The sequence below is a fragment of the Diadema antillarum genome, unplaced genomic scaffold (assembly GCF_040938485.1).
Source record: "Diadema antillarum isolate AM-2024a unplaced genomic scaffold, OU_Dant_1.0 seq00000100_RagTag, whole genome shotgun sequence".
In the NCBI taxonomy this organism is placed as follows: domain Eukaryota; kingdom Metazoa; phylum Echinodermata; class Echinoidea; order Diadematoida; family Diadematidae; genus Diadema; species Diadema antillarum.
In genome coordinates, this window is record NW_027271188.1 from 92,818 (window position 1) to 106,718 (window position 13,901).

General features: G+C 38.2%; 1 protein-coding gene across 1 annotated transcript in view; it reads right to left on the reverse strand.

Annotated features, from left to right (window-relative positions):
• Positions 1–5,495: 5,495 nt before the first annotated feature.
• LOC139726795 (uncharacterized) overlaps positions 5,496–13,901 on the reverse strand; it is a 50,483-nt gene continuing 42,077 nt past the window's right edge. The window contains exons 15-21 of the mRNA XM_071637787.1: positions 12,624–12,831; positions 11,721–11,974; positions 10,019–10,616; positions 8,436–8,701; positions 7,453–7,662; positions 6,285–6,387; positions 5,496–6,113 (exon numbers count right to left, since the gene is read on the reverse strand). Coding sequence (XP_071493888.1) covers positions 5,873–6,113; positions 6,285–6,387; positions 7,453–7,662; positions 8,436–8,701; positions 10,019–10,616; positions 11,721–11,974; positions 12,624–12,831 — 1,880 coding nt within the window. The 3' untranslated portion in view covers positions 5,496–5,872. The remainder of the gene's footprint in view (positions 6,114–6,284; positions 6,388–7,452; positions 7,663–8,435; positions 8,702–10,018; positions 10,617–11,720; positions 11,975–12,623; positions 12,832–13,901) is intronic.

Sequence of the window (13,901 nt, forward strand, 5' to 3'; positions counted from 1 at the left end):
TATAGGTTTGGCTTTTTGTTGTTTACCTTTGCTTATCAGCAGCCGATGTTGTTAGAGGAGTGGCATCAAAGCTGTGAAGCTTGTCAGCCGACTTTGGTAGGGAAATTGCATCCAAACGTGTGAAGACCTTTTTTGTTTTGCTTTGCTTTGCTTTGTTTTGTTTTTGTTTTTTGCTTGTCAGCCGATTTTGGGACACAATTAGCTGTCATCCAAAATGTCTCCCACCACCCATTCCTCAAAATAAATCAACATCCCTGTTCCCATAAACTGGGTCCTTTCCCTGATAAAAACGTAGCGCCGACCCTGTTGACTGTATGTTGTTGATTATGTATGTATGTACAGTGTATACAGTATATGAAGAGTTTAAATGCAAAAACTGACATATCTATTTTTATCTTCTTGAGATATTTGATAGAGATGTTGTATAAAACAAGGAAAATAATAATAATGTAAGTGATGATTTCAATAATCACTTTAATATAACAAAAATATTTATTGTGATGAGTATCATTGAAAATATTTAATCATTCTCTACTTGCTGATGGCCTAAGTTGAAAAAAAAATGTAGAAAAAAAAGGATCTGTTTTTGTATTCCAACTTTTTTAATTGGAAATGTAATGTATATATATATATATATATATATATATATATATATATATATATATATATATATATATCGTCGTGCGCACGACAGATTGTCGCTAGGCTGTGGGAGTCTGCACAGGGTTAACATTCTGCCATGTGCAAAACGATATATATGTATTATAATATATATATAATATATACATATATACACACACACATATTATATCAGAGAACAGAAAATGTTTATACAGTGGGACTCCCGTTACAATGAAGTCCTTGGGACCAGCAGTTTTCTTTCGTTATATCAAAATTTCGCTATAACTGAACAAATAAACAATAAAAATACATAAAGTGGATAATGTTGCGGCCTGAATTTTTACTTTGTTGTAACCAGAATTTCATTATAGCTGTGTTCGTTTCAAGGGGAGTGCACTGTACCATACAATGTTTCATCATTGTAATTCATGTGTTCTCTTTTGTTGCTTTTGGTACTGTTTCTCCATATGACTATCCACTCTGTAAGACGTAAGTACACGTACTTGAAAACAACATCACATTTACATTGCATATACACAAACAAGTAAGAACACAAGGGAACAATACATATTAGAAGTTTATTACATTAAAACATGTATTTTCACACTTCTTCTCACTTGAATGATTAACGGTCAGTGGTCAACCATCACATTCTGACTTGAATACATATGGGAGAATGAAAAAAAGTCTCACTGGGAATAGAGTATACAAATGTATAAAATATAGTTTGTCTAATACATTACATATTTACAATGGAAAAGGGCTATGCTTTCCATGTCTAGATACTTCAACAATGCCATGCACTGAAAAAGACAGCCTCTACACCTCAGTAATCAAATGCTGCTGTTGATTTGAAGAGACAAACCTCAAATTCTTTATATCAACAATAAACTGAACTCTTTTACTGTAGCACACAACAGCTATCAAATTTGTCGATGTTGGCACCAGACAGTTTAACCCGTTGAGGACGAGTCCCGAGTATACTCGGGCAAGCATCTATGGGAAATGTGTGTTGTAGCAAAATCAAACCGTCCTCAACAGGTTAATAACATTTACAGTCATATACACAGAGATATAAATATTGATCCCATTCATCATTTAAAAAAAAATGCACTTGGCAATGCATCACTTAAAAACTAATTTACATGATGTAACCTTTTAGCACTACATTTTTTGAAAGGAGTCTCTGGATATTTTGTTAGAAAGTCTATTACAACATTACTGGTTCGTTAACCAAATTAAGTACTGTATACGCTATAATTTTCGCGTACATAAATTTTCGCGAATTGCCGCTGTCACACAATTTCGCGAGTGGTTAAATTCGCGATTGGGGGACCAGAGAAAATATGAAGTGGCAAAGAAAGTGTGAATTTTCAACTTACTAGCAAATAAGAATGATACTAGTTATACACTGCATGAAAAAAACTTACCAAACTCTGCGAACTAGTAAGTTAGAATTCAACATTTTTGAAGTGGTTAAGTCCATCGCGCTAGATTTCTGACGAGTGGTCCCCTTGCGATAATGGATTGGCTCTCTACAGTATTCGTAAGTAGACGTGGACGTACGTAAACAAGCTTAGCCAGTATGGTCTGTTCGGTAAGCCGTGACATGGTATACTAGTACTGAAATGTTCGTATCATCAAGGCAAGGGATTCATTTTGGAAGTTAAAGGACAAGTTCACCTTCATAAACATAAGGATTGAGAAAATGCAACAATATTAGTAGAACACATCAGTGAAAGTTTGAGGAAAATTGGACAATCGATGCAAAAGTTATGAATTTTTTAAATTTTTGTGTTGGAACCGCTGGATGAGGAGACTACTACAGCTTGTGAGTCATATGCGTACAACAGTATAAAGAAAATATAAAAGAAAATTCAACATATTTTCACTTTTTTCGCATGATAAAAGAGCAATTGACTTGGCTCTTTCTAAAGGCAGGGGGAATAATATTACCCATAACATTTATCGGTAACGAGTCAGGGAAATGTGTACTTTTTTCAAAAGATGGAATTTTGTGAAATTCTCTTTATATTTTCCTTATATTGTTGTACGCATGTGACATCTAAGTTATTCATACACTGCAGTAGTCTTCTCATCCAGCGGGTACTGCACAAAAACTTCAAAAATTCATAACTTTTGAACGGATTGTCTGATTTTCCTCAAACTTTCAATGATGTGTTCTACTAATATTGCTACATTCTCTCAATCCTTATGTTTATGAAGGTGAACTTGTCCTTTAATATTTTTGCGTGTTGTTAATTTCGCGAATAGCTCCCGACTCGCGAAATTCGCGAAAATAAAACCCCCGCGAAATATATAGCGTATACAGTAATCTCTTGATGGTTTCCCACTGAGGGTATTGAAAAACAATCACGGCCATTCACTACAGTTAAAATTATGTCAGGGTTTGCAATTGACAACCACATGTGTAATTATTCTATGATTCAGATAGCAAGACACATGAATCAATAGAGTAAAATTCCACCATCAATTTCATAATCTCATCTTTGTCCCACAGTCTTTGCACTGCAGTTTAGAGCCGGGTTCACACGTACACCAATTAGCGGGATACAAATCTCGAGATTTGCATCGCGATCGTCATCCCGAGTTTTTTGCACGTGTGGACAGAAAAAACCCGAAAATTAGCGGGATAAGCATCGCGATGCTAATCCCAAGAAATCTTGCGCTGGTTCGTCAATTAGCAGGATAATTGGCCCCGCGCTGGTACATGTGAACGGTTGGATTAGAATCTCGAGTTTTTATATCCCATCATGCAATGCGCACATCACAACAGCGAGGCCTCTGCGAAGAGCTCCTTCCCCTCTTTGGAGCACAACAACAACAGCGCGCGAACCACACAACTGACGCGTAAAAGACAATGGACAAAGGTAAGTGCGCACAGGTAGTGATAGAGAAGGGCGCTGTGTGACCCAGTTTGCAGGCTTTGCTGTTATCTCTATCGGCAGTTAGCGGGATAATTTGGTACGTGTGGACGCTCGCAAAAAAACTTGGGATGTGGATCGCGATCGTCATCCCGCTATTTTGTACGTGTGAACCTGGCTTAGGATTCATATTCAGATAACAGAAGACTGCATATTCAATACTTTTTGAACCATTTAGCATCTCTCTTTCCTTGTAATAGAACATAATAAGTAGTATAACATGTTCACTGGTTGACACACTCACGTCAGAGTAGCAAACTCAAAGAAAGTTAACTTTTTCGTGCCAGGGACTTTGGACAGTGAGTATAACTCTATGGGGGTTTTCTGTGCCAATATAAGCGCTCAAAGCACACAAAGCATTAAAGGTATGGGAAGGCAATTATTGACACAAGTACTGAAACTAACTCAACAAGATGGCAATCACACCAACATATTGTGGAATGCATTAATTACTCCACACTGAATACAGCAGAAAACAAGATCGACTTCAATGCCCCTACGCTATATACTAGGAAATGGTACACAACATCTGAACAATATGATGCTCTGAGAACACAAAGACATTCTTGACATGATACACTTGAACATCCAAAGTTCTTTTCTGTTCATTTTGCATCTTTGGTTACTAGTCATGACATAGGCCAGGATTTGCTTTTGATACAAAAGAAATAAACACCATACGTAACATTTAAAGCAGAATCAACTCCATGGTAGAAAATTAGCCATGATTTTCATATCATGTGGTGGACCTGACCTGAAAACCAACTCAGTTCAAATAAATTCAGCATATTCAAAAGCTCTGAATTAAAACAAAACAATACAGACAGAATCAGCTAGCTGTATGAATATTTTTATCTCTGCATCATATACATTTACTGCCTAGGCCTAAATAAATTGTCAGACAATAGACATATGATAAAGATCCGCAAATTGCATTGCATCATGTAAGTTGAATATTGCCAAAGTCAAAGCACATCTTCCAGTACCAATAGATCCAACTAGATCCAACAAAGTTTACAGCATTTCAGGAGACTGAATGGCAAAACATCTTTTGAACTGGCAAGATTCATGATTATTCAGTACTGTATCTTTTTTTTCTTCTATCTTTAAACAAGTGCCTTTAATATTTGGAGTACCTGGTTCGTACAAGCCATTTATAAATGACCTCTGAGTCATAAACCAACAGAATATATGGTGTACTATTTAGTCTTACAGAGAACATTCAGCTTACAAGACATTAAAATCAGTCTCTCGACTTAAATCGATTGACATCTTTCTCTAAAATGCCAGTACTTCCATCTCAAACTAATAAGCCTTCTAAACACATGTGTTTCCACAAATGTGACTTTTTTTTTTTCATTTCTGTACAGACTGACTTCTAAAGAAAATTGTGTGATAGTAAACATGAAAGCCCTTTTATCTATTTTGTTTCAGGATCATTCCACAAAAGTGACACAAACTTCCATGATAAAAGTACATATACCGGTATATATTCTCTATGTCCAAGCATACAATGTCTGAAGGAGGAATGTACAAATCATAACTGGATGCGTAAAAGTGTGCACAAGGTCTTTACATGCAGACATATACTGCCTATCAATATAGAACTTAAATCTCTGAAAACATTACTTTGTCATAAAAATGACACATCAAACACACATAAAATGGTGGCAACAGGTGTGTTAGCAGACAGCACACCTTAAAACAATAAATGAAACATATACAATAATGTTAACTACAGCTTGAAAGGAATGTATTTTACAGCTTAATATCACAGAGTGTTTTACCATGCTTCATTATCTAGTTAAGAGCTTCTGAGGGTCTGATATTGAAGGTATAATATGTGATATGAACATGATATCAATACTGAAAGCAGCAGTGTATACAAAGAACTGCCAATGGAACTCAACAAGCACAATGCCTGTATCACACATCATTTTTCACTGACATTTCATTGATTTTGACATGGAGAAGTATATTAAGTATTTACACCATTAAAAAAGAATCCCTAGAAGACGATAATTATTGCTTGATATATGGCAAGAATACAGTATTTTCATGTCGATGCAAGTTTCTTCAAATTACATCTAAAAAAACTCTATATTGGCTAAATTTGTGACAACACACATTAGGAACAAATGTATTGTTTTAGTATATACAAGAAAAATTCATCTTTTTATGGAGTTGTTTGAAAAAAAAAACAACAGGCACACATCATGAAAGATCATCTCCTGCAAAAATCGCAAAGATCAAAGACACTGCACACTGGCAAGAACTATTACGCATCTAATCATTGCTGTGTTCGTTCATGCATGGCTAATGCTGGTATCTACCTCCAGGTCTACGCTGATTGGTGCATTTTGATCTCCATCATCCCGGCTGTACGATGGGCCATGAAGCGGGGGCGAGAGGCCGTAGATGGGGTTCAAGAACTCGTCCTCATTGGTCACCTCTGAGAGGATGTCAAGGTCATCTAGCTGGCAGTCACTGTTGACGCAGAATTCACCCTCCATCTTGTCAATTTTCCTGAACCACGTAAAAGAGCTCCTGGAAAGTAATAAACACAAAAAGAAAACCAACAAATGAGAACACACTTATAGTAATAAAAAGAAGTAAAACATCACACGTCTGCTGTTATTATGATCACTCTTACTATGACTCTAAGCTGATTCCTTCAGAAAATGAATCTTTCTTGAAAGTTTCACCTTCAGCTCTTACCTTGAGACAGGAAAGCGCCTCTTCCTCCAGAAGTATGAAGCCACTGCTACCGTGACGATGACCAGGATCACAGTCAGTGTTACTCCGACGATCACAGCTGCACCTGTTACAGTGAGATGGCAGAAACAGAGAGCAAAATAGGATATACAACAGAATATGGTAGCTCATCACTGACTGGACATTCTTACAGCAAATGCTGGTAGTCTCACAAGATTATGACAGTACTTTAAAAGTGGATATTTTCACGCGAGTAATTTTTCGCGCTCGGCCGGATAAGAAGAATTACCCACTGAAGCATATAGCATGCAAAAATATTGGCATGCTTTTATTTTTGCGCTAGCTTCTGGTTGCATGAAAATTTCCACATTGCAAAATTTCCACTTTTACAGTATCTAAATCTCATGTATTGGTGCTTCACAAGGGTTATCAATGGCTAATGTAATCGAAACATATGCGGCAGAAAATGAAAGTGAATGAAGCAAGTGCAATACATAACAAATCACAATTTCAATGGCACTAAGGCCAGGAAAATCCACAAATTTGAATACACTAGACAATGCAGCAATTTTGTACATCCTCCATTATATCACTATGCAAAAGATCTGAAAAAAATTGAATTGTCACTAACTGGTAACACATGTAAACTTCCAACTAAAAAGTCATGTGATCACTGGAACAAAGACACATCCATCCAAAGCTTGGCATTAAAACATGCATGAATCTTCAGTTAGAAAAGTATTTGAGTCTCAGTCAAAACATACCAGGTAACATTTTTCCTTGACTCACTGTTATAAAGGACTAACATATCAAAGGACAAGCCATGCGGTCACTTTTCAAGACACTTTGTTTTCAAACACTAGAGCATTGCATGGCATTTTAGTCTCAAAGATATAAACTGCAGCATTACTTGATAACTTAAAAAAAAGAATCAATAATCTTTATTTGATTTCTATAATTTAACATGAGCTAACATTAATTACATAGACTTACATGTAGCTACCAAAAAAAAAAAACAAAACCCAAAACAAAGACAAACAACATCAAAAAACCCTTCCCTACTATGGTCCCCACTCAATGAATTTCCCAAAACCTAAAATAACATTTTATGTTTGTCTTCTGAAGAGAATAGAAACTACGGGTTCAGACAGTCTACTTGAAGCTGACTCACTCTGAATTGCACGTCTCTTCGGTGGACTCTTTATATCAGGTTCACAGTTCTTAACACAGTGGTCGATGCGATACGTTTCCCCGAGGACCTTCACCTCGGTGGTGTGCATGACAAAGCTGGTGTAGGCATCTAGGAGCTGGGAGGACTGGGAGGGGCTGACGGCCATAATGGTGACTTCGTAGATCACACTGCCATTCCTCAACATCTCATCTTGGATGCAACAATTACATGAAAGATAACAGAATCAGCAATTATGAAGAACTTCCGGAAGCCTAGGATTCTAAATGCCCTTTGTTAGTTGAAAAACTTTGCCTCTCGAAGATTTGTTTCTTTATAAAGGTGATCAGTAATGATCTAAAATATATGTGTGACACTGAATTTCACATGATGCAAAATAAAATACGGGATTTGAGTATGCCATCATGTAATAACAATACAAGTTTACTGATGCGCTGTATTGTCTTCTTAAAAAAGAGAAAAAATCTTTGAATGCCACACTGTTCTTTTTTTTTTTTACGGAGACTAGTGTCTTCATTGCATTTATTTTGTTTCAGTGTCATTTTCTGCTTTTTTGGAATGGGTGTGAACAGTTTAATAAATCAAATCAATACAGCAATAACACCAAACCAAAGAAGAAAAAGGTAAAAAGGGAACGATATTGATGCATCCAGTGCTTGCTGTCTCTTTCCGTTCAGTGACAATGCCCCTATGACAATTGCTCCCATGAAACATCTGCAAGCTATTTAAAGCCAAACATAAACTCTAGCCATAAACATAACCCTAACCATAATCCTAATCCTCACATCAAACTAAACCTAAAACCCTAACCATAAGTCCTTGGAGAAAAGAATACCGGAGAAAAGAATACTGGAGCAACTGTCGCAGGAGCAAATGTGTCACCGTTTCTTACAAGGGGTCAGCATTTTACATTCATACTGGGGTTTGAAAATCCCTAAAGAGGGAAGTGGGGTGTCGAGTCTTACCTCCTATATAAAGGGAATTGAAGCTGCATCTGCACTCCTCCCTGATGCCTTGGATGACTACCTCCCGGACAGCCACCATCTTTTCGGGAGAGTCCCTCCACTGGGAGAATTTGGCATCTAGGAGACGCAGCTCCACCGTGTGGCTGTAGTTAGATGTTGGGCAGAGGTTTTCCCTCCCCGGCGTGGGGCCAGAGAGCATGAAGGCACTGGTGGTCTGCTCCTCGCAGCAGGAGCATCGCGAGATGGACTCTTCACCCGACAGGTTGCTAGTATATGCCATGGATGTCAGCATTGCAGAAATCATACAAAACAAGTGATACCATTTCTAAAATCATTAAAATGTTGTGCATTCCAGCACTATTATATATATATATATATATATATATATATATATATGTGTTTATATATTATAGAGAATGTATGATCCTGTTTCAGATGAAGAGTTTTATTGCAAAATGAGCTAAATCCATTCTTGTTAAGTTGAGATATTTGTATTTAAAACTCCTTAAAAAACAAAGAAAATACTAGAAAATACAGGATATTTCTAATCATAACTTCTAGAATATTCCTTGTTATGTCACAAGTAAGGTATTACTGGAAAGGTTTAATTTTGCTCTATCTGATAATGGACTTACTTTGAAATGTTTAAAATGGCGCTTAGCTCATTTTGCAATAAAACTCTTCAGATGTTGCTATCCCACCACTGCTACACTATTGAGTATCATGTTCTCCTAATCTTAAAGATGACTTTCAGAAACAGCGCAAGTATGCTCTTCTCTCTTTCTGTCAGCTTTTTGACCAGTGGAACCTCTGTTTAATGATGTGCGATAGAGCGAAATACCTCAATAACGAGATAATTTTGCACGTCCCATTTCTTCTTTATACTCGTTTGTTCTTATCCCTGATATAACAAGATACCAGCCGTAACAAGTACCTGGTATATTTCAGTGGTCCCAAGTAGCTCATTATAATGATGTTTCCCTGTGTCAACCACTCGAGAACTTATTATCGTTTCTCCTTTGCACCTGTTACATTTAGTTAAGTCATGAAAAAACAGCAGTCAGCAAATTTTTCTTGAAACATATCAGACATTAGCAAGATACAGATGCCTGTAGTCCATATTCTGCGTGCTGTATTTGTTTCATACAAGTCACTCCTTACAAGAAAAACACATCATGAGCCTGGTGTGATGACACCACTAACCCTGTGAGGAAATATTACTTGCATGATCAACACACGCTGACTAAAAAGGTATTGAGCAGCCAGTCGGTTTTATCTTTAACTGTATAGGGCAAACCCTAGCACGGTCAAAGTTGTGAAGTGAGGGCAAATCTAATTTCCCCCTACATGACGCTATTGTTTGCTTGACCAATCAGCAGTCAGCTTCCTGCACAGCCATATGCAAAAGAAATAGAATCTCTTTTGGCACGCCAAAGCAGTCTGAATATCAAATATACGAAACATTTTGGTCTTCAGAATGCAAAAGGCTATATCATGTAAAAGAAAAAATGATGGCATAGCTGAGACCTTACTCCATCTCTATAAAGGCCATAGAATCTTTTGATGACTGCTTATCCCCTCACCTCGAGTCATAGCTAAAGACTGTTCCAGCACTTGTAAGCACACGTAGGCTCTGGACAGCAGTTGAGTTTGGACTACTGTATGGCACAGCATCCAGAATCTCTCTGAAGCTGACGAGAGAACTAACATCAAACTCAGCTGCCTGGCCCCTGAAGATTGCCACGGCACCTCCAGATGATTTCAGGGTCCCGTTCTCCGAATTGTGGAACAAGAGCGTCGGGTGGGGTGACACAGTCTCTGCCCCGATGAGCAGGAAGCCATCAGAGTCCAGCTTTTTCCCGCTCAAGTAGATAACCTTGGATATTTGGAGAATGTCCTCCATAATCACCAGGATGTAGCCATCCAGGGGGGCAAGTGCCACGCCCTTGAGCTCGACGAACTCCTTGCCCCCAGTTGCAGCATTGTAAGGATTGATCTCGTTGATGAGAACCACCTCTGGTACATCTGGGCTGAGGGGATGGGAGGGGCAGCTGTTCGGCCGTCCTGGTGATGTTGCTGCTACTTCGAAAACCGAGGACATCTTCACCTGGCAGCACTTGCAGCGGCTCAAGCTGGCCAGGCCCACCACAAACCTAGGGTCCCTGTGGACTTGGCTCTGTCCTGAAAAAGCAGATCAAAGAGTACCAGTTAAAGTTTGCAGTTTCAGCTTTTTTTTCCTTAAAAAAAATTGGATACCTAAATCAGCATGAAGACTTTGCATTAACTGGCATTGTCACAAAATGTCATGAAATACCTCAGTACCTCGGCCCCCAGTTTTTTGTTTGTTTTGATAATACATGGGAATACATAGGGTCTAACCACTTGGCTCCCCCCCCCCCACTTTTTATACCCCGGAAGTGGGACCAGGAAAAAAAAACATGGTTAAGCTTTTTTGTGTGTGTTTTGTACCAGAGGGGCTTAGAAGTGCGGGTAAGGCCTTTTGTTTTTGTTTTTGTTTTTATTTTTTTGCTTGTCAGCTGGAGAAACCTGGAAGTGGCAGCATAAAGTTGCTTGAAGGCCTACCGTACTTTTGTTGTTTTGTTGTTTTTTTTTGCTTGTTAGCTGAAGAAACCTAGTAGTGGCACAAGAAATATAAACTGCCCCCCCCCCCCCAACTTTTAAAGATGTGGCGCCGGCCATGACATTAACTCTTTATTTGCCAAGTTCGCACATCGGACTCAGTTGCCGGCAAGCCACTTTTGCATATTTTGCTCAAATGCACAATCCCGCCCACACTGATCAATAGATAGCCAGATGTCACAGTACAATGCCAGCTTCACTCACATGATTCCATTCCTCTACACATCAATAGCTTGCTTTGCATGATACAATTGTCCTTGAATACTGTTGTTCCATATATAGGGGTTTCTTTTCGAGTAAATTCTAATTTTCTGTAGTGGTTGTGTCAGAAAAAGTCACACCTCCCAGACCTGGACAATAATGAAGCTGCTGGCCATTTGCAAAAAAAATAATCATAGCTTTCATATCATAGCAAAGTTTAGGAATTTCTGTAAATTTGCTCACTGCATGTCTAGCATAAACATTTCTATAAAAAAAAGTTTCATTGCTTTAAAACAGACTGTTTTCCAAAAGTGTTTATTCATTGCTGTCTCAGAATAACGTGGCACACAGGGGTTTTACACTATGACACACGTAGAGTTTAAGCCGAGGATAATATGTACTACGGTGTTATTGCAATCATGACAAATGCAAAAATGATTTCACCTTGAAGGAGTTCCCTGACAAATAATGTGCTGTCATTATCACCACCATACACAAGAACGTCAACCAGGCCCCTGGTAGTAGGGGGCATCCCGGGTTGGTAGTCGCGGTGATCACCGCGATACAGGGTGATGGCACTAGCACCGTTTTGCAGCAGCGTGGAGCCCAGATTCCCGACCCGCATATTGGAAAACCGAGGTTGCTGAGAGAGTTGGGGTTCTGAGGTCAGTGAAGACCCAATGACGAAATATCCTCTCCTGGTGAGAAGAGCAAATATATGGTAACAAACCATCAGGTCTGTTGCTGAAAAGAAAGCAACCCTTTGGTGTATTGTTCGGGTGAGACAGAGAAAAAAAATCAGCAAAACCTGGGCAAACACACCAATGTATTAGTTTTTCTGTGAGACAACCTTCTCATGAGCTTATCATGTCAAACAAAATGTGGCTCTATTATATGCTGTGTGGTTAAACACTAAAACCAGTGGAAGTTTCACATTCTGACAAAAAATAAGAACATTGCTATATAATTATGCAGATGAGATTAAAAAAGACCCAACACAGTGGGGGCACTGTGGTATAGTGGATAAGACTCCTGACTTTCAATCAGAGGACCGGGATTCAAATGCTTAGGTCCTTGGACGAGCTGTTTTTACCAACAATGTCCCTCTTGACCCACGTGCATAAATTGGTACCTGGCTATGCTACAGTAATAATAATGGCAGGGTCTTTTGGTATAACAGTGTCAACTCTAGATAAATCTCTTTGGCCAAAAGACACAAAAGTTTACAATTTCAAACCTTTCTTTTATTTTGTACCTACAGAACCCTTTCATCATCTCGTTTGATCCTAACATGGTAATGAAAGTAAATTTGAACATGATGTGAAATTCCTCATCACTCCCACATACTCATCTGTCTTCTGACCCTGGAGTGGAATCGTCTTGTAGGCTCTCCCTCCGTTGATCCCGGTGAAAAGCACAAGAATCAGGGAATCTAAGGGTGTTAGACCATGCCCGCCATCAGACAGTTCGATGAACTCCCAAGAAGGGGTGCCTAGATTCTCTAGACTAAGCTCATTGATGACAATGGTCGGAGGAGTGCAATTGTTGGCTGCACCTTGTAAATATAAGGAGATGAGAGATGAATACATAAGTCTTCTATTTCTTGGGAGTTACAACATCAGTGGGACGGTGAAAAGTGATTATACCCATCAAGTCTCATAAAATATATTTCTATGGTTCTGGGATGGATCCTCTTGTAATAATAGTCAGTCATTGATAGCATCTAAAAAAGCAGAATGAATACTTCTCTTTCATTTGAGCCCTGTTTTTAACATACAGTAATGTTTACTTTGGGGTTTGGGATAATCAAAAGCCTACAAATTCATAACTGAGCCTTTGCATCAGCAATGCATTTCAGAAAAGTGAAGTAAGAAAAGATATTCTGCTTCAAATTGGCAAACCTTTATATAATATGTTTTTGGTTTTGCGATGATTTCTCCTATATGATATATTCAGTAAAATTTAGTGTTGCTAATTCAATAATGGAAATATAATTTCTGCAGTAAAATATCACAAAGACTTGATGGTCTAAGCCTTTGCCACCTCGTCACAGTTATAAGTGTAGCAAAATTTTGAATCAACTTCCAAAGAGAAATATAAGAAAGAAATATGGAATCAGAAGGTAAGTAGGTCTTTCATCCCATTAAAAACAAAACAAAGCAAAACTGAATGATTTTCCAAAGTGGAAATATCATATGTTCAATAAACATTCTGTTACTACAGTCAATATTTCAGGAGTTGCTATGTTTCCAAATATCAGTGGACTCACAAAATTTGTGAAAATATAGTAGAGTGTATATATGGTGTATGGTCAGTAATCCCTTCTCACGAGGGAATCTAATATTATACATACACCTACATCGTAAGTGCAAAGTGAAAAGAAATAACCCATATATTCTATTTACTTAAATGATAGACCAACCTTTCTTCGTGGGTGTATTTGGTAATATAGTACTCTCCGCATAATCGGGTAGGTTCTAGCAGAGCATTTCTTACCCAATTAAGTGGAGTACCCAATTAACAGAAGAACACGCCTCATTCACAATTGACACACACACTGTGTATGTAAATGCATTGTACACTGCACCAAACACCTACACTGTATGCTTAACACGCGTGCTTCAG